The sequence below is a fragment of the Phoxinus phoxinus genome (genome assembly GCF_949152265.1).
Source record: "Phoxinus phoxinus genome assembly, chromosome: 18".
Taxonomy (NCBI): Eukaryota; Metazoa; Chordata; class Actinopteri; order Cypriniformes; family Leuciscidae; genus Phoxinus; species Phoxinus phoxinus.
In genome coordinates this window covers 3,560,973-3,588,098 of record NC_136893.1, presented here as the reverse complement: position 1 = coordinate 3,588,098, position 27,126 = coordinate 3,560,973, and the positions used below count along the sequence as shown (strand labels likewise).

General features: G+C 45.3%; 2 protein-coding genes across 3 annotated transcripts in view; one reads left to right on the top strand and one right to left on the bottom strand.

The window, feature by feature from the left end:
• The window catches only part of LOC306986409 (uncharacterized protein), a 242,215-nt gene that overhangs the window by 14,091 nt on the left and 200,998 nt on the right, over positions 1-27,126 (top strand). The window lies entirely within an intron of this gene.
• Positions 9,772-27,126, bottom strand: part of LOC306986405 (interferon-induced very large GTPase 1-like) — a 34,170-nt gene continuing 16,815 nt past the window's right edge. For both annotated transcript variants that reach the window (XM_079589612.1, XM_079589611.1), the window contains exons 2-4: positions 20,934-21,632; positions 17,123-19,656; positions 9,772-15,527 (exon numbers count right to left, since the gene is read on the bottom strand). In XM_079589612.1, coding sequence (XP_079445738.1) covers positions 10,863-15,527; positions 17,123-19,656; positions 20,934-21,632 — 7,898 coding nt within the window. In that variant the 3' untranslated portion in view covers positions 9,772-10,862. The remainder of the gene's footprint in view (positions 15,528-17,122; positions 19,657-20,933; positions 21,633-27,126) is intronic.

Below are 27,126 nucleotides of genomic sequence, written 5' to 3'. Positions count from 1 at the left end.
TTCAATGTTGATTCAACAGTAATGTAGAATCAGTCACAATGGCATTACCATTTATGTTGTTTTTTGTTGAAATTTCATCGTTTCAACATTATTTATGAGTGCACAATTGATTTTGAACCAACAACTGTTAATTCAATGCAAGCGTTGACACATCAACATTCACTCAACATTGTTTCAATGATTGCTTGCTATCTGGGTTACTGTTGTCCTTCATCCTCAATAAACAAGCTACAACTAGTCCAAAATGCAGAGTTCTTATAGGTCAAGAAAATATGATCATATAACACCAGTTTTAGCTCTACACTGGTTACCTATTAAATTCCGTATCAATTATAAAGACCTATAAGGCCCAAAACGGTTTATCTCCTGCGTATTTAACTGATCTTCTATTACCTTACAATCCATCACACTCTTTAAGATCACAAAACTCTGGGCTTCTGGTAGTACCTTATCAAAGTCCACTAAAGGAGGGAGAGCGTTTTCACATTTGGCTCCTAAACTCTGGAATAGCCTTCCTGATAATGTTCAGGACTCAGACTCACTCTCCCAGTTTAAATCTAGATTAAAGACGCATCTCTATAGCCAAGCATTCACATAATACCCTCATAACCTTATACTGCAGTTTTATCAGATGTCAAATGTTATGAACACTACATTCACAACATCTACACTGATTATTTTCCATGTGTTTACTGTTTCTACCTCGGGATACCACACACCAGCTCCAGTTTGGATCCAGCCTCTTATGAAGACTTCAGATGATCATAACTGTCACAGTTCTGTCACCTCGGCCTGGATTTTCCTATGGGTTTGTGACAGGGCTGTGACACGCCCGGTTTGTCATGTGTTTATGTTCAGTCTGGTCCTGTGTGAGCACATGAGTGTCTTGTTGTTTCTTGTGCCATGTGCTCTCGTCTAATTGTCAACCCCGCCCATCTTGTTATCTCGTTATTGGTTTATTTCCCCACCTGCCTGCCTTGTTACCTCTTTTGTTTGTTAGTCTATTTAATCTCCTTGTGTTTGCTGTCTGGTGCCGATTCGTTGTAATTGTTACGTGTTCCAGTTTGTGGCCTCTCGTTTGTACCGTTCCTGTTTGGCATCCGAATAAACTCTGCATTTGAATCTACGTCTCTTGTCTACTTCTCGTGACAGAACAAATCGGCCATCATGTGGATTCAGCGGAGCGAACTTTGTCCCGCGGAGAGGGAGAATGGGATCTCCTTATTTAAGTATTTTTCTGCGTGTGCTCAGAGGAATGAGGAGATCAGGGCAGTCGGCCCTCGGTCGGGAGGCGGTGAGATCCGTACTGTGACTGTTAATAGTGTTAAGACCCCTGCTGATTTTCAGCGGTTTGAGGGAACCCGATTGGCCAGATTTTCTGGGACCCGAGGAGGCTGTAGGAGAGGAGGTGATAGAGGAGAGTTCCAGCATCACTCTTCACATCGGTCTCTCCTCGACCCAGAGGTTCATCTACCGTCGGGTTCGCCCAGTAGAAGGACATCACCACAGGGACCATCCAGCACAAATCCCTCACCACTGATCTCGTCCAGTATAAAGTCTTCGCCACTGGTTCCGTTCAGTGTAGGGACTTCGATGGTTTCGGAGTCTGCATGCAAACGTCCGAAGGGACGGAGAAGGAGAAGGTCGGCGCCGGTTCATTCAGAGACTGTTCACGTCACTTCTGCCCAGCCAGAAACGGTTCACGTCACGTCTGCCCAGCCAGAGACGGTTCACGTCACGTCTGCCCAGACAGAAACGGTTCACGTCACGTCTGCCCAGCCAGAGACGGCTCACGTCACGTCTGCCCAGACAGAGATGATGCACGTCAGTCCACCCAAGCCTGAACTCCACGTCAGTCCTGCTGAGCATGAACTCCTGAGGCCCATTCTTGTGGCCTCTGGGACATTGTCAGATTACTTCGAGCGTCTGGCCAGAATCCTGGAGATGCCTTTCGGACCCACAGTGTCCGTTCCAGAGCCGGAGCCAGTGTCTGCTGTTCCAGAGCCGGAGCCAGTGTCTGCTGTTCCAGAGCCGGAGCCAGTGTCTGCTGTTCCAGAGCCGGAGCCAGTGTCTGCTGTTCCAGAGCCGGAGCCAGTGTCTGCTGTTCCAGAGCCGGAGCCAGTGTCTGCTGTTCCAGAGCCGGTGTTCTGACGGAACACCATACCCATCAGAATGGGATACCTTCGGTTAATGCGCATGCGCAGCAGTGGAATTAGTGGAATTGCGCATGCGTTAAATTTAAACCATCATTTCAGCATACCAGATTACAAGCGGTAAGTGTTGGTGTATTATATCGCATATTATATACACATTACCAACAACATACCCCTTTATAAACTGTATTTTTATTAATATACCCCTTTATAAACTGCATTTGTATTAAACCAGGGGCCATCAAAACAGCATACCCCTTTATAAACTGCATTTGTATTAAACCAGGGGCCATCAAAACAGCATACCCCTTTATAAACTGCATTTGTATTAAACCAGGGGCCATCAAAACAACATACCCCTTTATAAACTGTATTTTTATTAATATACCCCTTTATAAACTGTATTTTTATTAAACCAGGGGCCATCAAAGAAGCATACCCTTCACAAACACTGGTATGCAGTTTTGACAAAGTAGGCTAAATTGACAGACCCCGCTATAAAACTCAACTTCCGGTATGCTATTCTGACAAAGTATGCTACATCGACAGAACACCGGAGCCAGTGTCTGCTGTTCCAGAGCCGGAGCCAGTGTCTGCTGTTCCAGAGCCGGAGCCAATGTCTGCTGTTCCAGAGCCGGAGCCAGTGTCTGCTGTTCCAGAGCCGGAGCCAGTGTCTGCTGTTCCAGAGGTCCGGAGACGGAAGAGGAGAAGGAGAAAGGCCTCTTCAACGGATCGTCCGGTGGTTCGTAACCCAGAGACCAGCCCGGAGGTAACTGCCATCCCTGCCGCTTCGCCCAGGTGTCTTGCCCTGCCGGCCCCGCCCGAGCTGCTCGCCCCTTTGTCTGTTGCTGTTCCTGAGCCGGTGTCTGTTGCTGTTGCCGTGGTCGCCCAAGTGGTCGTCTTCGCCCTGGTCGTCTCTGCCATGGCCGTCCGAAGGACCTGCCCCATCCCGGCCGCCTGCACAGTCGGATCCGCCCTGGCCACCTGAGGGAAGGTCTCAGCCGTGGCCGCCCGAGTGGTCGTCTTCGCCCTGGTCATCTCCGCCGTGGCCGCCCGAAGGGTATTCTCCGCCGTGGCCGCCCGAAGGGTCTTCACCGGCGTGGCCGCCCGAGGGGTCTTCACCACCACGACCGTCCGAGGGCTCTGATCCACTCTGGCCACCCGTGGAGTCTTCTCCGCCGTGGCCGCCTGTAGGGGTTCTTCCGCCGTGGCCGCCTGTAGGGGTTCTTCCGCCGTGGCCGCCAGTTGGACTGACGTTTCTGCCCTGGTCGCCGATGAACTGTCTCTCTCACCCTGGTGCCCTGCAAGATCTGTGTTATCCTGGCCCGTAGTCTGGAATCTAGGCCCTCCCGTCCCTCCCTGGTTCCTCTACCTCCATCCCCTTTGTGTATTGGTGTCCTGAATTGTTTTGTTTTTTGTGGTCTTGCTCGTTGTGTGTTTTGTCTGGTTTTTGGTGTGCCTCCTTGGGAACGCCAGGTGGCGTCCCTTTGAGGGGGGGTAGTGTCACAGTTCTGTCACCTCGGCCTGGATTTTCCTATGGGTTTGTGACAGGGCTGTGACACGCCCGGTTTGTCATGTGTTTATGTTCAGTCTGGTCCTGTGTGAGCACATGAGTGTCTTGTTGTTTCTTGTGCCATGTGCTCTCGTCTAATTGTCAACCCCGCCCATCTTGTTATCTCGTTATTGGTTTATTTCCCCCACCTGCCTGCCTTGTTACCTCTTTTGTTTGTTAGTCTATTTAATCTCCTTGTGTTTGCTGTCTGGTGCCGATTCGTTGTAATCGTTACGTGTTCCAGTTTGTGGCCTCTCGTTTGTACCGTTCCTGTTTGGCATCCGAATAAACTCTGCATTTGAATCTACGTCTCTTGTCTACTTCTCGTGACAATAACTCCTGTAAAGACTTCAGATGATCAAAACTCCTGTAAAGAGATGATTTCAACTCCTGTGAAGACTTCAGATGATCATAACTCCTGGAAAGAGATGATTTCATCTCCTGTGAAGACTTCAGATGATCATAACTCCTGGAAAGAGATGATTTCAACTCCTGTGAAGACTTCAGATGATCATAACTCCTGTAAAGAGATGATTTCAACTCCTGTGAAGACTTCAGATGATCATAACTCCTGTGAAGACTTCAGATGATCATAACTCCTGTAAAGAGATGATTTCAACTCCTGTGAAGACTTCAGATGACCATAACTCCTGTAAAGTGATGATTTCATCATGTGAAGACTTCAGATGATCATAACTCCTGTAAAGTGATGATTTCATCTCCTGTGAAGACTTCAGATGATCATAACTCCTGTAAAGAGATGATTTCAGCTCCTGTGAAGACTTCAGATGATCATAACTCCTGTGAAGACTTCAGATGATAATAACTCATGATGATCATCTGATAATAACAGATGATCAAAGACTCCTGTGAAGACTTCAGATGATCATAACTCCTGTAAAGAGATGATTTCAACTCCTGCGAAGACTTCAGATGATCATAACTCCTGTGAAGACTTCAGATGATAATAACTCATGATGATCATCTGATAATAACAGATGATCAAAGACTCCTGCGAAGACTTCAGATGATCATAACTCCTGTAAAGAGATGATTTCAACTCCTGTGAAGACTTCAGATGATCATAACTCCTGTAAAGAGATGATTTCAGTTCATGTGAAGACTTCAGATGATCATAACTCCTGTAAAGAGATGATTTCAACTCCTGTGAAGACTTCAGATGATCATAACTCCTGTAAAGAGATGATTTCAGTTCATGTGAAGACTTCAGATGATCATAACTCCTGTAAAGAGATGATTTCAACTCATGTGAAGACTTCAGATGATCATAACTCCTGTAAAGTGATGATTTCATCTCCTGTGAAGACTTCAGATGATCATAACTCCTGTAAAGAGATGATTTCCTCTCCTGTGAAGACTTCAGATGATCATAACTCCTGTAAAGTGATGATTTCATCTCCTGCGAAGACTTCAGATGATCATAACTCCTGTAAAGAGATGATTTCAACTCCTGTGAAGACTTCAGATGATCATAACTCCTGTAAAGAGATGATTTCAGTTCATGTGAAGACTTCAGATGATCATAACTCATGTAAAGAGATGATTTCAGCTCATGTGAAGACTTCAGATGACAAACTCCTGTGAAAAAATATTTAGGAGTGATTTTAAATTCTCAGCTAAATTTTAAAAGTCATATTAAAAGCATCTCAAGTAAAATGAAGGCCAGTATGAACTGTTTCAGAATGATTAGGAGCGGTCTAACATTTGAATGCTCATGTCTTTCTGAACACTGATCCTGTCCCACCTGTCGCACTGCACCACTGTTTGGTCCCAGACTAGCCATACCCTAAAGCCTATTGAGAGGCTTTATAACCGTGCCCTAAACATTTTAGATAAAAAGCCCATTTGATTCCATCACTGTTACATTTTAAGTAAACATAAAATCTTAAACTTTGTTAATTTGTATTAATCTTAGACACATAAAGTAGTTTTTTTTTAAATGTTTGACTGGACTTGCACCTGAGCCACTTTGTAAATTTGTGAACAGGCTGGAACCCTCCAGATCAACAAGAGCTGCTACATGTGGAGATTGTAAAGTTCCATTTTGTAAAACATCTTTTGCTCAAAAAGTTTTTTTTCTGTGAAAGGAGCCAATCTGTGGAACTGGCTTCCTACAAATATAAAGACTTTAACTAAACTGTCCACCTTCAAAAAACTAACAAAAGCTTGGTTCATATGCAGCAGTGTGATCATGTCATATGAGATGTATAGCTGTGTGTATGTGAGGTGTGCATCTGTGTGAGTTACAGTGAAACTTACTTTTTGGTATTAACTGGGTTCTGGACATTTTATTGTATTCACTGTAAAAAAAATGTTTTACTCTTTTATTATCTTAACTGTTAAAAGCTCTTCTAGGGACAGGTGTTGCGAATTAGCCATGGCTATAAACACTGTGGTACATCGGATTGTTCTTTATGTAATAATATATGTTTTTTGTATCTGTCCCTATTCAAATAAACATCAAACAAACAAACAAAACAAACAAATAAACGTGAATTGTTTTGCAGTGTGTCCTTTTATTATATAACTTTAACCCTATTGTTATTTAAGACAGTCAAATCTACAGAATTAAGAGTTTTTCAGGAATGTCTAAAAGGAGGCATTTAAAAATGCAATGCAAAAAAACAAACAAAAAACTAATTAAGCATAAAGCTAAATATATCAGCTCAAACCAGCAGTATTGGAGATTGTTTTAACTTTTTTTTTTTTTTACTTATTTCTTTATTTCTACATCATACATATTTTAACCATTTATTACATTATAAAGTCTTGCAGGTACTTTCCGAACCAAGCAAATAGCATTCAAGCATTTGTTTATATAGCATTTGCTTATATCAAACACAAAGCAATATTTTGTCCTGCTTAAAGCTATCCAAAAATTTGTACTTATAGTTTAAAATAGGCAAATACTATTTCTGATAACAGTTGCTTTCACACCAGAGCATTTGGAGCAGAAATAAGTCTGTTTCGGTTTATTTGGTGTGAATGCATTCTTCCAAAGCCAGTGCTCACCATCAAGTCCACTTGATGTAGGCTGGGTGTCACGAACACACACAGGAAAAGGTAGATCCAAGCGCAGTATTTATTAGGGGTAATCCGTACTCACAAAACAGTCCAGGCAAGGGTCATAATCCATAAAGGCAATCCGAAGACACAAGACAAGAACAAGGTACAGGCACCAACAGGAACGGAAGTGTGGGGACATTAACAAGGACTCCGTGACAAACACTGAAACTGACAGGGTATATATACACAAGTGCTAAATGAGGTGACAAGAAACAGCTGAACACAATGAACACTAAGTGACAGACAGGATCATGGGAAATGTAGTGAGGATGTGGATGACACCGTGGGGAAGAGGACATCTAGTGGACACCAGGAATACACAAACCAGACACTGTGACATAACCCCCCCTCTACGGAGCGGCTACCAGACGCTCCAAGACCCATAAAAAACAAACAAAACAAGAGTCCAGGCGGGAGGTGGAATGGTGGAGGATCAGAGGGAGGGACGGAGGGCCAGGACCATGAAGGGGAACAGGAACAGGGGATGACAACTTAACCGGCGGCCGTGGCGAAGCAGACAGTCCATCGGGCGGCCAGGGCGGAGACGACAGTCCATCTGGCGGCCAGGGCGGAGACGACAGTCCATCTGGCGGCCAGGGCGGAGACGACAGTCCATCTGGCGGCCAGGGCGGAGACGACAGTCCATCTGGCGGCCAGGGCGGAGACGACAGTCCATCTGGCGGCCAGGGCGGAGACGACAGTCCATCTGGCGGCCAGGGCGGAGACGACAGTCCATCTGGCGGCCAGGGCGGAGACGACAGTCCATCTGGCGGCCAGGGCGGAGACGACAGTCCATCTGGCGGCCAGGGCGGAGACGACAGTCCATCGGGCGGCCAGGGCGGAGACGACAGTCCATCGGGCGGCCAGGGCGGAGACGACAGTCCATCGGGCGGCCAGGGCGGAGACAACAGTCCATCGGGCGGCCATGGCGGAGACGACAGTCCATCGGGCGGCCAGGGCGAAGCAGACAGTCCATCGGGCGGCCAGGGCGAAGCAGACAGTCCATCGGGCGGCCACGGCGGTGAAGACCCCTCGGGCGGCCACGGCGGTGAAGACCCCTCGGGCGGCCACGGCGGTGAAGACCCCTCGGGCGGCCACGGCGGTGAAGACCCCTCGGGCGGCCACGGCGGTGAAGACCCCTCGGGCGGCCACGGCGGTGAAGACCCCTCGGGCGGCCACGGCGGTGAAGACCCCTCGGGCGGCCACGGCGGTGAAGACCAAGGCGGGACAGGGACAGACCCTGGCTCAGGAACTGCAACAGACACCACCGGCTCAGGAACTGCAACAGACACCACCGGCTCAGGAACTGCAACAGACACCACCGGCTCAGGAACTGCAACAGACACCACCGGCTCAGGAACTGCAACAGACACCACCGGCTCAGGAACTGCAACAGACACCACCGGCTCAGGAACTGCAACAGACACCACCGGCTCAGGAACTGCAACAGACACCACCGGCTCAGGAACTGCAACAGACACCACCGGCTCAGGCACAGGAACAGACACCACCGGCTCAGGCACAGGAACAGACACCACCGGCTCAGGCACAGGTTCGGTGGCGATCATCCTCTCCGAAGACACAGGCTCGGCAGACGTGACGTGAACAGGCTCGGCGGCGACCATCTTGTCGGAAGACACAGGCTCGGCAGGTGTGACGTGAACAATCTCTGTGGCAGCCATCTTGTCCGAAGACACAGGCTCGGCAGACGTGACGTGAACAGGCTCTGGATCGGCAGACGTGCTGTGCCTCCTCCAAGCATGCAGTACTGCCACAGCATAAAAAAGGAAGACAGCCCTCCTTACCGTGGCCGGACTGATGGTGGGTATCTCCGGAACGATCTCTGGGATGACAGTGGGCTGCACGGGAACAACAGCGGCCTGCACGGGCACGGCCTCCGGGACGGCCGCGGGCTGCTCGGGGACGACCTCCAGGGAGACAGCGGGCTGTACTAGAACAACCACCGGGATGACAGCGGACTGTACCGGAACGGTCTCCGGGACAACAGTGGGTTGTTCGGGAACGTCAGGAGTGCAGGAAGCTCTCCCTCTCCTCCTCTGCCGCCTCTGATGGCGACAGGCAGGCTCTGGACTGGATGGGATCGGCGGCGGATGGAAGTCTGGGCTGGACCTCACCACCTCAGGTTCCATGAAGGATCGAGGTGGAGAGTGATACCTGGACTCCCCTCTAGTACCTCCTCTCCTATGACCTCCGTGGGTCCCAGAAAATTTTGCCAGCCGGGTTCCCTCGAATGACTCTCTGGGAGCTTCTGAAAGGGGTGTGGAAGCTTTCCTCCTATCAGCTTCCTCAGTCAATCGGGCCCAATAAGCAAAACACTCAAAAATATTCATACGAGGAGGAATCTCTTTAGGTTGAGAATTCCCCCTCTCAGTGGCTGGAGACTTAGGAGACCCCATACCGCTGGATCTCTGCATGACGGAGTCCTTCTTTCACGAATCACACACAGAAACAGGAAGATCCAATAGCAGTATTTAATTAAGGGGTAATCCGTACTCACAACAGTCCAGGCAAAAGGTCAAAAGTCCAATAAGGCAATCCAAAATACAAAAGACAAACACGAACAACAGGAACGGAAGTGTGGGGACATTAACAAGGACTCCGTGACAAACACTGAAACTGACAGGGTATATATACACAAGTGCTAAATGAGGTGACAAGAAACAGCTGAACACAATGAACACTAAGTGACAGACAGGATCATGGGAAATGTAGTGAGGATGTGGATGACACCGTGGGGAAGAGGACATCTAGTGGACACCAGGAATACACAAACCAGACACTGTGACACTGGGGTTCAGTTCATGTTAAATCTGGTTGGTTTGAATGTAATCTGCTGTGAACCACAGAAATTAACAGCTCTTGATGATTTTGAGGTTATTTCTCAGCGCACTAAATATTCTCAGCCCCTTCAATCAGGAAAGCACAAGTACAGCAAGAAACACAGAAGACAGTGTCCATGTTCAAGCTTCTTCAAAAGTTTATTGTTCAGCTGGGTATATATAAATCAACACCAAGGATACCTTGGTATAAAGAATATTATGAGCTAACAGGTAAAGAATGCTTAAGGAACAACAGGCAAGGATGTTTCCATATATAAGAAGCAGTGAGGGGGAGAAATAATATAGTAAGGTATAGTAAAAGTGGAATGCACAGGCAGTACTTTTCTAATGATGTATAATTTTCAACTTTGCATGATTTTGGTCATGTTATTATAGTAAAATGCATTTACTCATAGCTGCATTTCTCTGAATAAATGGCATTTGTAGAGCAGTACAATACATCTGGCAATACACCAACAGGAGACAAACTAGTGTGAAAGTAAGTTAATGAAATAAAAAATTACATATTTGGTATATTCTTCAAACATCTACTGTCTTTAAGTATAGATCCGTTTCTGCTGTGTAGAACAGAAGACTGACTATATCTTTCTTTAAAGGTGCTCTAAGTAACTTTTTTTTACCTGAACCGAACAGCTTCTGAGTCATTGGAATAGTTATATGACTTTTTTCGGGTTGAATGGTGGTCGTCTCGCACCCCCCAAGCGCCTGTGAGCGGAAAAAAACGCACTTGCAACTTTGAGCCGGCAGCCCACCGGACACGGAGTCAGGAAGTATCGCGTGATATCAGGTCTCGCGATGTAAAGAATTGCTTTACGGCAAAAAGAAATCTGCTAAAATTATATCATTATTGCGCTTCCTCACGCTGTTCGAACCCGAATGAATACGACGTTGTAAAGAATGTCCCATCTGCTCTGATTTCGTTGATCTACTAGCCTCTGGTATCTGAGAGTCGACAGCGAGTTTTTCGACAGTGTTGTCAAATATCTATTCCGAAGCTGTAGGGGGAGCTCTATAGAGAAACCTGCGAGCAAAAAGCGACAATATAGCGAAAAAATTTGCGAACCTGCATAGCCCTGCTTTAAAATGTTGAATCTATTCTGTGAACTACTTCTTTGAGCAGTTTCAATACGCTATATTTAGTTTAGTATATGCCACATTCACTAAAGTATGGACATAATCTCCTTGTCCTTGTTAATTGTTCCATTAAATTTATGTATCCATACTCTCAATAGCTTCCTTTTGAGAGTATCTTCTCCATTCATCTGGAATCTTGCCTTGTCCCTGATAGGTTTTTCCATAGTGCTTTTCCAGATCTTCCTGGAATTCACACACAAACCATTTCCAGTACGGCAGCTCAGAGAGATCCGGGGTGATACTCCATGACGCATATTCAGGACCTCCTTTTCTGTATTCCTTCCAGAGGACTGTATCATCTGAGCTATTTGGATAGAAATATAGATCACTGGCTACTGCTGATGTGCAGATGTTGATACATAGGTTTGTTGTTCCTCTGTAAAACCACCCATTCAGTCCAATATTACGATGGAAAGGAACACAGTGATCTCCAGGATGGTCTTTTATTGTGTTTGTACAGATCGCTGCACAGAAAGGACACTGAACCCAACAGCAGTCACAGAGGTGATCGATCAGAAGCTCATCTGGTCTGTCTGTGTGGTCCAGCTTTACTGGAAAGGTTTCTGTGCTGAATGTACTGTGTATGTCAGATATTATAGAAGGAAGTTCTTTCTTTATCACATCATCTAGGAAGCTGACATCAACATCATCATGACTCACTCCAGTGAGGTCCCTTACAGAAAATACCAGCACATCAGAGAGTTGTTGTGTGAAATGATGCAACCATGAACCAGCTTTTACATGTTTGGTGGATTCGTGTGATGCGTTTGTGATCTTCTGCTCCAGCAGTTTAATGCTGTTTTCCATCTTGGGTCGAACACTATCTTCAAATCTTACAGTGATGTACTGACTGACTTCATCTCTGATGAAATTCTTGAAGTGTTCTCTGGGATAGTTAATGTAGGTCATGTAAGCTTTGAAATCATGTTTTTCTGCCAGCGTCCTCAAGATGTGTTTCTCCAGGTTTGATCGGTTTCCATTTAGTGATTCACAGTTTGTCCTCATTTCATCTGCTAAATCTCTGGCTGTTTGTTTGTAGATATTCTGCTGAATGGGCTCTTTAAGTTTATTACAAACAAATTCACCAAAAACAGCAGTTGATGTTGCTCCTTTACAGTATTTCTGGAAAATCCTGTAATACTCTTCACTCTTCCTCTCAAAATAGAGAACAGGATCATTGGCTTCCCTGAATATTTTGTATTGATCAGTGAATGTCTTGTTTTCTCTGTGACATATGAAAAGTACCAGATCCATGAAGAATTCACTCTTAAACACATATTTCACATTTGGCCCTTCCTCATGCTGTGTTATTCTTGCCTTTATGTAATCTACGAGTTGTTGAATGCAGCTGTTGTTGTAGCCCATCTTTGCAATGTTATATGACTGAATCATTTCATCTGTGTGTTCAGTGATGTCTGTGATTAAGGATCTTATCTGGACTTCATCCTCTTCAGATAAAGCAAGACCGATCCTCTCTTTACCTTGTTTGTAGACATTTTTTAAATGTGCTGTATATCCACTGGATTTCTTTAACTGTACATATTCTGAATAGCTTGGCAAACAGATCATATCTTTGTGCTTACTGCTCACTTTCATACTGAGACTTTCATAGTTCTGAATGAGGATCTTTTTCACATCTCCTAATATGTCAATATCTTTTACTAAAGGAGTGTCTCTGATGATCTCAGCTGTCTGTCGTTTCCAAAAGGAATCAAACTGTGTTTTCATGAAATTTTCATCATATGGTTGTTCTTTGAATTTTAAAGCAAGTTCTTTGCTCTTTTCAAAGAGTGTGTTTTCATGATGTGTCCTCTCAGCATCCATCTTTTTCTTCAGGTGACGCTGCTGAAGAACCCCATTTAATTTCTTCTTAGTTTCTCTCACAATGTTTTCTTGAAGCTGTTTGATTTTTATCTCAAAGAAACCTTTCCACTGATTCAGTAAAGCTGCGTCTCTGTCTTTCTCAAAGAAATCAGACATTGTCTTTTTCACTTCTTCACTTTTGGCATTTAGTTCTGTGTGAAGATCAGCTTCCTCAACACTATGAATTGCTTCATTTTTTATTTTGTTGTGTAGTCTGTTTTCAATGTCCAGCATGGCTCTCCGAAGGCTCCAGGCCCACTTGCTGTATTCAGTCTCTAGTTTCTTGTATGTTGTGATTTCCAGGGAATTTTTGAAGCTGAACACAAATTGCTCATTAAGCAAAGCCTCCCACAGATCTTTAATACGGTCTCTTAGGTGCGTCAGCATTATGCTATCTGATTTTGAAGCATGTGTAAGAATAGTTTGCTTGAGTTCTTGTATGTTCTCGCAGTAGTTTGGGTTTGGTGTTGCCATGGGTGGGCTGCCCTCCCAGAGCTGAGCAAAATACTTCACATCATTCTGTACATCAAACGCAATCACATCACTGAATCCTTCTGTATCACTGACTTCCTCTTTAGCAGCGAGTTTTGTCATAACATCCAGTTTCTCCTGCAGTCGTCTCCTACCCTCCATGTTTTTCTCTCCAGCTGTAATATCTGAGACATTCTGATGCACAAATATGCAGCTGGGACTCAGTCTGACGTTCTTCATCCTCATGAAGGCCTGAACAACAATCTGAAGAGTGTCCTGCATCTCAAATGGGTTTTCACCAAAGATATTGATCAGGGTCATATTTCCAAGACCAACAACAAATGTGGCCATTTCATTGTCACGATGTGTTGATGACCTTCCAGCCAGTTCTGGTGCACGAAGTCCTTCAGTATCAACAACCAGTATATAGTCAAACTTCAGCTCAGTTTTCATCTCCTCTGATATTTTGACCAGCTGCATGAAAGCTCCTTTAGTGCATCTTCCCGCACTGACGGCAAACTCCAGTCCAAACATGGCATTCAGCATGGTGGATTTCCCAGAGCTCTGAATCCCTAAAACGGACAGTACAAAGATTTTTTCATCTTTGTCTCCCAGTTTCTTTACAAGTTCATCTAGAACGGCAGTGACCCAGGTCAGAGGAATATGAGCAGCATCTCCATCCATCAGCTCCATTGGAAATCCAGAGATCATCATCTCTGCTGCAAGACTCGGGAGAGAACAGAAGTCAAACTGCAGATTGTCTTTCTTGTTCTTCTTCACCGATGACCACGATTCATAGATCTGACCGAACTCTCTCAAGATGTGCTCGAGTCCTAAACTTGTACGGCTGATTTTGTCTGATAAGTTTTCCAGGTTTGTTTGTTCATGCTGCAGTTGATCTAGATTATCAGGCTTTTTTTTCAGTGCTGAGACTTCATCCCATTTCACACCATACTCCTTATGAAGTCCACAGAGCTTCTCTGAAGTGAAGTCATCCAACAGGTTCTTCATCCATGTGAGGAAATAGTTTTTTTCATGGTCTCTCTGTGATTTCATTGTTTCAATAAACGTTTTCATGAACTCACTTGGTCCTTGGGCCACTTGCTTTTCTCTTATTTCTCTCATGTTCTTGAGTTTGGTACTTTTATCTTCCTCTAGATTTTCTCCTTGGAGATGATGCAGCTTTTTGTTGATTTTACACCAGTCATGCCACAGTTTCCCCTGACAGGGCAGGTTTGTTTCTTTAACTGTTGATGGATCCTTTCCTCTCAGTAATCCCATAATCTGGGCCGCTGCCTTTTCCCCTCTCCGACACTCTGGATCCTCCTCATCTACTCTGATTCCTGTGTGTTTGGCCACATCTTCAACTTTAAAGGTCTTTTTCTGATTGATTAAACTCACTCTGATCATCTCCCTTATCTGATTAGATACGTCAGATTGGTTTTTGTCCAAAAGACCATTTATGAATTGTCCATTCCCCAGTTCAGTTTTTTCACAGTCACTGTCAGTGAGCAGACAAATGAGGGGTTGAGGAGATTTGAAGAGTAATCTCACCAAACCCTGGTAGTGGTTCTTCTGTCCAAAATCTGGTAAGAAGAGGACGTTTACTGAAGCCATGCTGGTCAGAATATCATATTGTTTCTCATTGGTTCCAGCATCACCATGAAGATTACAGAAAGCAACACAGTCATCAAATGAATCGGTCTTTTTCCCAGAAGGGCAGTACCAGGCGATCTCCACCACTCCGTCCATCAGTAATCTGGTTCTGCTGCCGCCTGAGCAGTTCCTGTGGAAGAACGTGTTGTGTTTCTCATTGATGAGGCCGTTTATCAGCTGAGACTTAGATGAAGATACAGACCCAAACCTGAAGAAAGCCACCATTGGAGTCTCAGCCTTGTAGACCGGTTGAGTTTGACTGATGATTTCATTATTGGAGTCTTTCTTCTTCCAGCTCTTGATGATTTGTCTAAATGTCCAGAGAGGAAACTCAATCTGCTGTGTGAATGGATCAGGAACAAGCAAAGGCAGTGAATACTGACACTGTGAGAGTTTAGTGACCATCAGCTGCTTCAGGAAACCATCAGCACAATGAAACACGGCCATCTGAACATCCATTGAGTGAATATCAGGGCTTGCACTGTCTTTGTTATATTCTTTCTGTCTGTGTTTTATGGCTGTGTATCTTGCTCTGTAGTCCAAGTTTAGCAGCTTTTGTAGGAATGAGTTTACCAGTTCATTCTCTTCCCGTGGCTCTAGAGACTGAAATGAAGACTTGGTGATTTCAAGAATGTCTGCCGTTTTCATTTTATCTTGACGTCTTTTTGTCAGATCTAGTCTATCATAGAGTTCTTTGAGCTGTTCATTGGTTCTTGGCCCAAGCTTTTGGTTTTGACCAGTTTCATCTTTCTGTAAATACATGAACACATTCAAATAATTATATATCTTATATATACAATATCAAATTTGTTATTGTGTAAAATTAGCATATATAATAGCCTGATATACACCAATTAGAAAAATATATATATTATAGTGAAAAACTACGGTAATGAAAATGTATAATAGATATTTAGTTTATTTAGGCCTAGCCTTTAAAATGGAAGAAAACGTAATTCTCAGTTTGTTATATTTGTAAGTCAATTGTATAGATTATGTTTGTAGGTTTTAAATCTATAGTATTGTCCATATACTCAACTCAAGTATATGGTAGGGACACACCAAACTAACGCCAAAGAACTAAAGTTCTCAACGGGTCGGGTCGGCCCGACAAACCCGACGGGACCCGCGGGGTCGGGCCGGGTTCGGGTCGAAAATATAAGCAAATGACTCGGGTCGGGTCGGACCTCGGGCTTAATCTTTTCCGCTCAGTGAAAAAATAAAAAATAAAAAAATTAATCATCGCTGCTGTTCACCGTAAAGAAAGTCTGGCTGCTGCGTGTAACGTGGCGTGCATCATGGAGAGGGGTGCGGGCAGACCTGACGCTGCTGCGTGCGTGCCTTTAGCCTGGAGAAGAAGATGGAGTTGGTGAAAAGTAAACTTGCCGCAGGTGAATTCACCATCGCTACTACAGGAGTAGGAAATCAGAGGTCTGGAAAGTGTTTGGACTGGTGCTGGATTCTGATGGAAATTCTACAGGTTATGTACAGCCCGCCCACTGGCTGGGTACATGTTTGAGTTCTTTTTATTTATTATTGTGTGAAGATTTTTCTATTAGACTAAGGCATATTTATATAGCCTATATGTATATATTTAAAGTTTATTGTTTCAGTTGTTTGTATTGTTAAAAGGCGTGGACATTAAAGGTTGATTTGAATTCCCGTCTGCTGGTCATAACGTGTATGAGAAAAAAAAATACACGGCCGCCGGGCTAATATAGGCTAATGAAACTAATATATTATATAGACTCATTACATGCAAAGTGAGATATTTCAAGCCTTTATTTGTTATAATTTTGAAGATTATGGCTTACAGCTTATGAAAACCTTTTCACAATATTCTAATTTTGAATTTGGGGTTTTCATAAGCTGTAAGCCATAATCATCAAAATTATAACAAATAAAGGCTTGAAATATCTCACTTTGCATGTAATGAGTCTATATAATATATTAGTTTCACCTGTAAAATAATCAACTGTTCAAAAATGACAAGTTGACAAGTGTCTGTGTTCCCTCTTAACTTTGTTGTTTGTTTGATTTCGTCAGTTCCTTTTCTCTTGTGCGCTGATTCGCTAAGCTGAACAGCCAATCAGAGTGATCTTTCTCACCGACGGGCTCTGCCGGAGTTTCAACAGTTTTTTTTTTACAGGTTTCGACATACAGAATCGGCGTCCGACTAGAGCCAACGGTGCGTCACTGAAAAAACTAAGCCGACCAACGCTCAATAATGGTCCAACATTTGCCCAACGGTCAACCATCGGCTTGGTGTGTCCTGGCGTTTAATGCTTATAAAGCCTGTAAGTCCTCTAAATGCTCCTGACCCGTGATTTGCATTGATCACTTACCGGTAGAGAAGAGGCTGTTTGAGAGCAGCAGATTTCCATGTTCTGCATGTCTTTTCTTCTGTCTTCTTCATAGTTTGCAGATTTTACTCTCTTTAGTTCATCTTGCTTCTGTTGTTCTATTAACTTAATTTTGTCTTCATTAATCTTACATTGTTCTTCCTCCCGCTTCCTCATCTCATCTAGCATCTGTTGCATTTCCTCCTGACGTTTCTGCATTTGTTCCTCTTTTTCTTTGATATCTTTTCTGTATCGTTCTTCATTTTCATTAAATTCTTCTTCTCTTTTCCTCCTCTCTGTGTCATGATTCTGTCTTTCTTCCTCCATCATCTTCCTCATCTTTTCTATTCCTACTTCATGTTTGGCCAGGAGTTCTCCTTTCTCTTTTTCTCTTCTTCTCCTCTCACTGTCATGATTCTGTCTTTCTTCCTCCATCTTTGTTTTCATCTTTTCTATTTCTATTTTATGTTTGGCCTGATGATCATCTTTCTCTCTTTCTATCCTCTCCTTTTCTCTTTTTATTTCCTCTCTCTCTTTTTTTATTTTCTCATCACATTGATCTCTGATGTTTCGTTCTTTCTCCTTCCTCTTCTCATCTTCCTCTTCTCTTCTCTGTTTTTCATATTGTAACTTTGTCTCCAAATTCTCTAGTTGTGTTTTGTATCGTTCTTCACTCTTTCTGAATTCTTCTTCTCTTTTCCTCCTCTCGCTGTCATGATTCTGTCTTTCTTCCTCCATCATCTTCTTCATCTTTTCTATTTCTATTTCATGTTTGACCTGAAGATCTTCTTTCTGTTTTTTGATTTCTTCTCTCTCTTCTTTAAGTCTCTGATAAGATTCATCCCAGACCTTTTGTTCTTTCTCCATCCTTTTCTCAAATTCTTCTTCTCTTCTCTTCCTCTCTGCATCATGATTACTTCTTTCTTCCTCAATCTTCATCTTTATCTTCTCTTTCTCTTCTTCGTGTTTGACCTGGAGATCTTCTTTCTCTCTTTTTATTCTCTCGTTCTCTCTTTTGATTTCTTCTCTCTCTTCTTTAAGTCTCTGATAAGATTCATCCCACACATTTTGTTCTTTTTCCATCTTTTTCTCAAATTCTTCTTCTCTTCTCTTCCTCTCTGCATCATGATTACTTCTTTCTTCCTCAATCTTCATCTTTATCTTCTCTTTCTCTTCTTCGTGTTTGACCTGGAGATCTTCTTTCTCTCTTTTTATTCTCTCGTTCTCTCTTTTGATTTCTTCTCTCTCTTCTTTAAGTCTCTGATAAGATTCACCCCACACATTTTGTTCTTTTTCCATCTTTTTCTCAAATTCTTCTTCTCTTCTCTTCCTCTCTGCATCATGATTACTTCTTTCTTCCTCAATCTTCATCTTTATCTTCTCTTTCTCTTCTTCGTGTTTGACCTGGAGATCTTCTTTCTCTCTTTTTATTCTCTCGTTCTCTCTTTTGATTTCTTCTCTCTCTTCTTTAAGTCTCTGATAAGATTCACCCCACACATTTTGTTCTTTTTCCATCTTTTTCTCAAATTCTTCTTCTCTTCTCTTCCTCTCTGCATCATGATTACTTCTTTCTTCCTCAATCTTCATCTTTATCTTCTCTTTCTCTTCTTCGTGTTTGACCTGGAGATCTTCTTTCTCTCTTTTTATTCTCTCGTTCTCTCTTTTGATTTCTTCTCTCTCTTCTTTAAGTCTCTGATAAGATTCATCCCACACATTTTGTTCTTTTTTCATCTTTTTCTCAAATTCTTCTTCTCTTCTCTTATTCTCTGCATTATGATTATTTCTTTCTTCCTCAATGTTCATCTTTATTTTCTCTTTCTCTTCTTCATGTTTGGCCAGGAGTTCATCTCTCTCTCTGTTCAGTTCCTCCACTTCGTCCATTAGCATCTTCATCTGTGCTTCTTGTTTCTCTCTTTCCATCTGTCTGAACATCTTACATGTGTAGTAACTCCCTCCATTTGCTGTCACCATGTCATTGATTTTCTGCAGTAATGTAGAGACCTGCACACGGTCTCCAGCCTCATTATTATTGAACACATGATATCTGTTCCCACACTGTCCGATGAGCTTCATCAAAGCAGATCCTGGTTTATCCAGGAACTGTTCAATGGTCTTCTTATTCTTCTTCAGATTATCTCCTCTGGTGAAGAGCACCATAGTGTAGATCAGGGAGTTTTCACCAAAAGTCTCTCGAATGATCTTGACTGTGTTTTCTTCCTCCTGAGTGAATCGTCCCACTGGTATCAGTAACAGAAACACATGTGGTCCTGGCAGAATCATGGAGATGCAGTTGGTGATTTCTCTCTGGATCTCTTCTTGACTGTGTTTAGTATCAAACAGTCCTGGAGTGTCAATCACAGTAATGAGTCTGTCATCAATCTCAGCCGTCTCTCTCTGACACTCTTCAGTAATGGACTCTTGAGACATGTCTTCTATAAATGCTTCTCTGCCTAAGATGGTGTTTCCTGTTGCACTCTTCCCAACTCCAGTTTTTCCCAGCAGGACAATCCTCACTTCATCTGAATCCTCTATTGAATCTGAAAAAGAGAAAACTGTCATGCTGCTAGTCTTTTAAAGTCAAATCCTACAAACATTTAGGAGCAATCTGTATGAATTATTACTAATACAAAAGACCAAACTGAAATAGAATTTTATGTGAATTTGACATAATTATGTGAATGTTTTATTATGACATTTAGAAAATGTATTTAACACATCATCCTTGACAATTTCCTGAAATTACTTTTTCAAACTTTCATTTCTTTATGGTTTAATGAAACTGATTTTAATTTCTGTTTGGTGGGTGTTGAGATCTGATTCCAAAACAATTATTTATTGAGCATTATAACTTAGGTGGACCATAAACTAATTCTGCTTTAAGATTCTCCATAAAAGCCATAAAGTCACTGCAGAAAAGATGAAAAAAGCAGGTTATGTCTTAGCTACAGTCTGTCAGGGTTCTGTCACTTCTGTCTAGTGTATTTCTTGGTTTTGTGTGACAGAGCCCTGACACTCCTGGGGCCTCATTTATAAAAATAACCCTTACTAAAAATGTGTGTGCGCCCCGAAAGCCAAAAATGGTGTGCGCCAAAAAAATATTCAGACTTATAAAACCGCGCGTACGCCAGAACCTGCGCAGAATTCACTTTATAAATCCAAGTCAGCGGAAGATTGTGTGCACATGTGTCTCTTCCCTGAAGTAACCATATATGGAGCTAACAACGCCTAGTTTTACTATGCATATCCTCATCTGCATATCATTTGCATATGATTATTCATCCACGTAACATGTTTAAGACATTAGGAAAATATGAAATACGGATGTGCCGTCACATTACATTAATAAAAATCATTTAGTAGCCTATACTTGCCTTGTTTTTTAATAAATAAATCAAATAGTGTAAAATATATTTCAGAGAAAGTTTTTCTCAATCTTTTCCACTGACCAAATAGTATTTTTAATTTATTTATAATTTTAATGGAAACAGATACACCCTGTTGTGCATTAGGCTATATTTGCACAATCTGCTATTATCATGATAGTCCATTATCTCTGTAGTTAAAACATTAAAACACAGCATGCCAGAGGAAAAGTGTTCAAAAGCATTGCATCCACGTCAAATATGTATAGGCTATTTATTGAATGATATTGAATGAGTTTGTTGTAGATATTATAAAATTATCATACTTGTTGTATTAGGCCTATCATTTATCATTATAAACATTTTTTTTTATTTTCTCAAATTAGTCTTTCTCTTGAAGGGAGTGATGTGTATGCGAGGGTTAAACTAACTTTCTTGCCAACAAAACTTACACAAGGTATTTACAGCAACATCATTTTTCTCTTTGTTGCTTTGTTTGATTTTTCCTTCATCTTCATCTTCATGATCAAGATCTCCCTCTTCTTCTGCTGTGACTGAATTTCTAGATCTGCTCTGCTCTTCATCCTCTGATGCTTCTTCTCCTGCTTCCTCAGACAAGTCACAGCTCAGAAACTGGACCTCTTCTTCCTTGAGTATCTTCTGAACTCTTTCATATATCTCAGAGTTCAATCCTGATTTTCGTTCATCGTACTGAAGATGTCCACCTCTGCACTCTTTTATGAATTGATGAATGTGGTTATTGTGTATCTCTTCCTCATTGGTCAGCACTATAGTGTGTTTAAGAGCCTCTTCACTGAAGTTATTCAGCACATATTTCACTCTGTTTCTGTCACTCTCACTGAAGTCGTTCTGCAGGACAAGTATGATCACATGAGGTCCAGGAGCAGACAGATCCACACACTCTTTCACTCTCTGTGTGATCTGAGAGACTGACAGATCTGGATGCAGCAGTTGAGGAGCGTTGATGACTGTGACGTCTCTGTCCTTCAGTTTTCCTCTGTGTTTCTCAATGTGCAGCTCTTCATCAGCCGGTGCTTCACTCTCAAACGCTGCTCTTCCTAACATGAAGTTTCCCACTCTGATGTTTTCTGTTACATTCTTCCCCAGCAGAACAATCCTCAAATCACTCACTGGAACAGAGAAGACACCCAAGTTAGTCCTGTTGTGGCGGAATCAATTATTTAAACAACAACAGCATTCCCAGGCAAAAGAGACGTCAAGATCCAAATTGTATTTAAAAAGAAAAGTAATTTATTCATGCAAGAAAATGGTTCCCTGACCCCAGCCTTGCAGCCAGGCTGCAGGACAGAGTCAGAGACAGACAGACACTGGCACTCCTCCTCAAGAGAGATTGGCCTGCTGCTTTATAATTCAAAGGGAATCTATCACCCCCACCGTTTACACAAGAAGGAACAGCTTCCCCCAGCATGGAAACGTCTCGGTTACGTATGTAACCCTCGTTCCCTGAAGGAGGGAACGGAGACGTAGGTCGTGACCGACCAATAGGAATCTCGCTAGAGAGCCGATCTACTTCGAGTGAAACTAAACGAGCCAATACACATTGGCGTGCAATCATTTGCATCAGCTGCGCAGCCTCGCAGCGCGGGTATATAACGAGCAGCTGGTGATTGCACTGTAGTTTTTTGCTGAAAAGCCAAGCCGATAAGCTGGCTGCCCCGGCAGGCGGCAGCAGATGTGGCGACGGGACCTACGTCTCCGTTCCCTCCTTCAGGGAACGAGGGTTACATATGTAACCGAGACGTTCCCTATCAGTCGGTCACTACTACGTAGGTCGTGACCGACCAATAGGAAAACCCTACCAAAGGCTCTACACCTAGGCTATAGTATATAGCGAACGTGTTAGGAGTCGCCCATTCCGCAGCTCTACAGATATCTGTTAGTGAGGAGCCACGTGCCAGCGCCCAGGAGGATGCAACGCCTCTCGTGGAGTGTGCATGCAACCTAAGCGGGCAGGGCACGCCTTGAGCTTGGTAAGCCAAGGCAATGGCATCCACTATCCAGTGGGCCATCCTCTGCTTGGAGACAGCCTTTCCCTTCTGCTGGCCTCTGTAACAGACAAAGAGCTGGTCTGAGGTCCTGACGCTTTGAGTTCTGTCCACGTACATACGCAGAGCGCGAACGGGACAGAGCAAAGCCAGGGCTGGGTCTGCCTCCTCCAGGGGCAGCGCTTGCAGGTTCACTACCTGGTCCCTGAAGGGAGTGGTAGGAACCTTGGGCACATAGCCAGGCCGGGGTCTCAGTACAACATGGCTGTCACCCGGCCCGAACTCTAGGCACGATTCGTCGACCGAAAATGCCTGCAGGTCCCCTACCCTCTTGACAGAGGCCAGTGCAATCAGCAGCAAAGTCTTCATGGAGAGAAGCTTTAAGTCTGCTGATTGCAATGGCTCAAAGGGAGCATCCTGAAGTGCTCGAAGCACCAGGGAAAGGTCCCAAGAGGGTATGGAGGGGGGTCGAGGAGGATTTAATTGTCTCGCCCCCCTAAGGAACCTGACGACCAGGTCGTGCTTCCCAACTGTTTTGCCATCTATGTGGTCGTGATAAGCTGAATTAGCGGCAGCATGTACTTTGAGGGTGGAGGGAGACAGCCTTCGCTCCAATCCTTGCTGCAAGAAGGAAAGCACGGACCCTATCGAACATCTTCGGGGGTCTTCTCGGAGAGAAGAGCACCACTCGACGAACAGGTTCCACTTCAAGGCGTACACGCGTCTCGTGGACGGTGCCCTTGCAGAAGTGATGGTGTTAAGTACCTCTGGGGGTAAGTCACCTAGAACCTCCGCATCCCGTCCAGGGACCAGACATGGAGTTTCCAGAGGTCTGGACGCGGGTGCCACAGGGTGCCCCGTCTCTGAGTCAGAAGATCCTTCCTCAGAGGAATGGGCCAGGGAGGGACTGTCACGAGGAGCATGAGTCCTGGGAACCAAGTCCGGGTGGGCCAATAGGGAGCCACCAGAAGGACCTGCTCCTCGTCCTCCCTGACTTTGCACAAGGTCTATGCAAGTAGGCTCACTGGGGGAAACGCATATTTGCGGAGGCCCCGGGGCCAGCTGTGTGCCAGTGCATCCGTGCCGAGTGTTCCCTCGGTCAGGGAGTAAAACAGCTGGCAGTGGGTGGTTTCTGAGGAGGCAAACAGGTCTACTTGAGCCTCCCCGAACTCTCTCCAAATCAGCTGAACCGCCTGGGGGTGGAGTCGCCATTCTCCCGGGAGCACAACTCGTTATAGCCCGTCGGCCACACGGTTGAGCACACCAAGACATACATGGCTCGAAGCGACCTCAGATGCTTCTGACTCCAGAGGAGGAGATGGGGGGCGAGTTGCGACATGCGACGGGAGCGTAGACCACCTTGTCGGTTGATGTATGCAACGGCCGCTGTGTTGTCCGTACGGACCAGCACGTCTCTGTCCTGTAGCGGCCTCTTTAGGCGGCTCAGAGCGAGATGTACTGCTAGCAACTCGAGGCAGTTGATATGCCAATGCAGTTGGGGAGCCGTCCACACCCCTGACACTGCATGCCCGTTGTACGTGGCGCCCCAGCCGGTGGCAGAGGCATCTGTGAATACCACAGCATGCCTGGACACCTGTTCCAAGGGCACTCCTGCCCGTAGGAACGAGGGATCTGACCACGGGCTGAAGGTCTGGCGGCATGCCGGTGTGATTGCCACCCGGTGAGTGCCGTGATGCCACGCCCATCTCGGGACTCGGCCGTGAAGCCAGTGCTGAAGCGGTCTCATATGTAGCAGCCCGAGCGGGGTTACCGCTGCTGCCGCTGCCATATGCCCCAGGAGCCTCTGAAAAAGTTTCAGTGGGACCGCCGTCCTGCCTTTGAACATGTTCAAGTAGTTCAGCACCGACTGGGCGCGCTGCTCTGTGAGGCGCGCTGTCTGTGCGACCGAATCCAACTCCATACCGAGAAAACTCCTCTGCACAGGGGCGAGTTTGCTCTTTTCCCAGTTGACCTGAAGGCCCAACTGGCTGAGGTGCCTGAGCACGAGGTCCCTGTGTTCGCATAACTGATCTCGAGAGTGTGCTAGTCTGAGCCAGTCATCGAGATAGTTGAGGAGGCGAACGCCCTGTTCTCTCATGGGAACAAGGGCCCCCTCCGTGACTTTCGTGAAGATACGGGGAGACAGGGACAGCCCGAAGGGCAGGACCTTGTACTGGTATGCTCGACCCTCGAACGCAAAGCGCAGAAACGGCCTGTGTCGAGGAAGAATCGAGACATGAAAGTACGCGTCCTTCAGGTCGATCGCTGCAAACCAATCTTGGGGACGGATGCATCTGAAAATGCGTCTCTGCGTGAGCATTTTGAACGGTAGCTTGTGGAGGCTCCGATTCAAAACTCGCAGATCCAAGATCGGTCGTAACCCACCACCTTTCTTGGGTACAATGAAGTAGGGACAGTAGTGTCCTGACCTCATATCGGCGTCCTTCGCCAGTAGGACTGCGATCTCCGCACGCAAGACATGGGCATCGGCTGCTCTCACTGTAGTGGAGTGGATGGCCCGAAACTTGGGGGGATGCCGGGCGAACTGAATCGCATAGCCGAGCCTGATGGTCCGAATGAGCCAGCGAGACTGACTGGGGAGCGCTAACCAGGCTCGCAGAGACCGTACAAGCGGGACCAAAGGGGCCATAGGCGTACCCGGAGTGGGGCAGTGAAGTGGAACACAGGGACGCGGCCCGGGAGGCTCTCTTGGGGAGGCAGTCCGTAGCGTGGTCTAAGTGTGCTGTGCAGCACTTACCTGGTTCCACGAGGCAGGAGGTGCAGGAGGCGGCTTGGTTGCGTTCTCGAACCACACACTGCGCTGCCCGCTGGCGACAGAAGAGGCGGATGAGGGTGGTGAGGATTTTCTCCTCCCACTACTCTCCAGACCCTCTTCAGACCCAGAGATAGAGGATCTGCTCTTTCTTTCTTTTTTTTTTTTTTTTTTTTTTTTTTTTTGAGAACTTGGGAACCACTGTGACTCCAGTGGTGGAACAGAATTTTGACTCAAAAGATTAGTTTCCCAGCCCTCTACTGGGAGAGAGCAGCTCCACCCATCTCCGGGTCACCCGTCTCCAGTGATTGTTTCACCGACCACTTAAACAGTGGTTGAGACGGGTGGTGTCATCCTCCTGCAGCGGACACAGTAGAGCAGGCTGTGCCGGAGTTTTCTCTTTTTTGCAGGGGATGACACCCTTGGCGACGAGTAGACTGAGGGGCAGCCCACGAGGTACTCTGGTGGTACGTCAGGGGAAGCGCTTCAGTCTGCTGCTGACTGTGGAGAACTGCTGGGCCAGTTCTCAACAGTGTCGCTGAAAAGGCCACCTTATGAGATGGAGCATCGAGAAAGCATACTTTGACGAGCTCTCACACCTCTACAAGGACAGCCAGGGGGCTTCTGGACCACCAAGGTGGACATCGTCTGATCGAGGGCCAGCACTGTGACTTGAACACGGTCAGTCGACAAGCGCAGCTCAACCCCGGCTCAGAACTACCCTCGTGCAATAAGAGTGCATTGGCCTCGCATGCAGGGTAGAGGTGGCCTGCCAGAGGCACAGCCACCCCACCATCGAGGGTAGTGAGAGAGGTGAAAACTTTATGCAGAATTTGGCACTTTTGGCGTTCCATATTTTTGGCACCAATATAGCTCCATACTGCTAAGTTTTCAATGCACGTCCGAGAAAGACCCGGGAAAGCATGGCTGTCCGCTCTGAATCTGATTCAGCATAAGCACACACACTATTACAGTGGGAACTTAACATCATCCTCATTTCCAGAACGAAACAGCCCCTCTCTCCGATGTAGCAATCGACATCTGCCCTCAGCTGGAGCCTTGAACGAAACGCTAGGTTCCTCCATCTTTTTTTTTTTTTTTTTTTTGAAGGACCAGCAATCTCATCCAGAAGCTGCACAGCTTGTGATGCTCTAGAGAGGGAGGGGCCCTAGGGGGTTGGTTCCCCGAAGGAGAAGCCCTCAGCTCTCAGGATCACCCAAGCTATTCTACTGAAGTAGACCTCTCCTGGTGGCCACCAGGGAGGGCGCTACAACGGAGAATAGACATGGGGACCGCGCACCTAGAGCGCCGAGCGAGCGCTGGGTCGCCGTGACAACCCGCGCTGCAGCCCGGCAGCTCGACGGCACACGACACCAGGCACGTGCAGAGGGGGGGGCTTTGGGTGCTCGAGCCCCTGCCCTTTTTCAAAATTAATCAAAAGTGCCCTTCTCAAACAAATATCATTGATAATATTGTGGTCAATAAAACAAAATGCATTTGCTTATAATTTACATGACAATGTGTACAAGACTAAAGTAGCCTAAATTCACGTTTATTTTTACGTTTCTGTCAGTCTGAGGTGTCGTTGCTATAACGCGTTGCTATGGGTTGCGTCACTTGCGTCAAGTTGTGCGTGTCTTGCTCGGTCTTGACTGACGACGGTCTCCTTTTTCGAGGCTCTAAAACTCCGGAGTAGTGTGTGGACAGCAGGCATAACCGTAGCAAAAGTTATGCGTTTTAAAATGAAAATGTACTAGTCAGTGTACACGTAGGTATCCTACACAGTCTGCTTGGGAACCGATGCTCTCGAGCGTCTTTCAGTGAGTATGGCTCGACGGCAAAAAA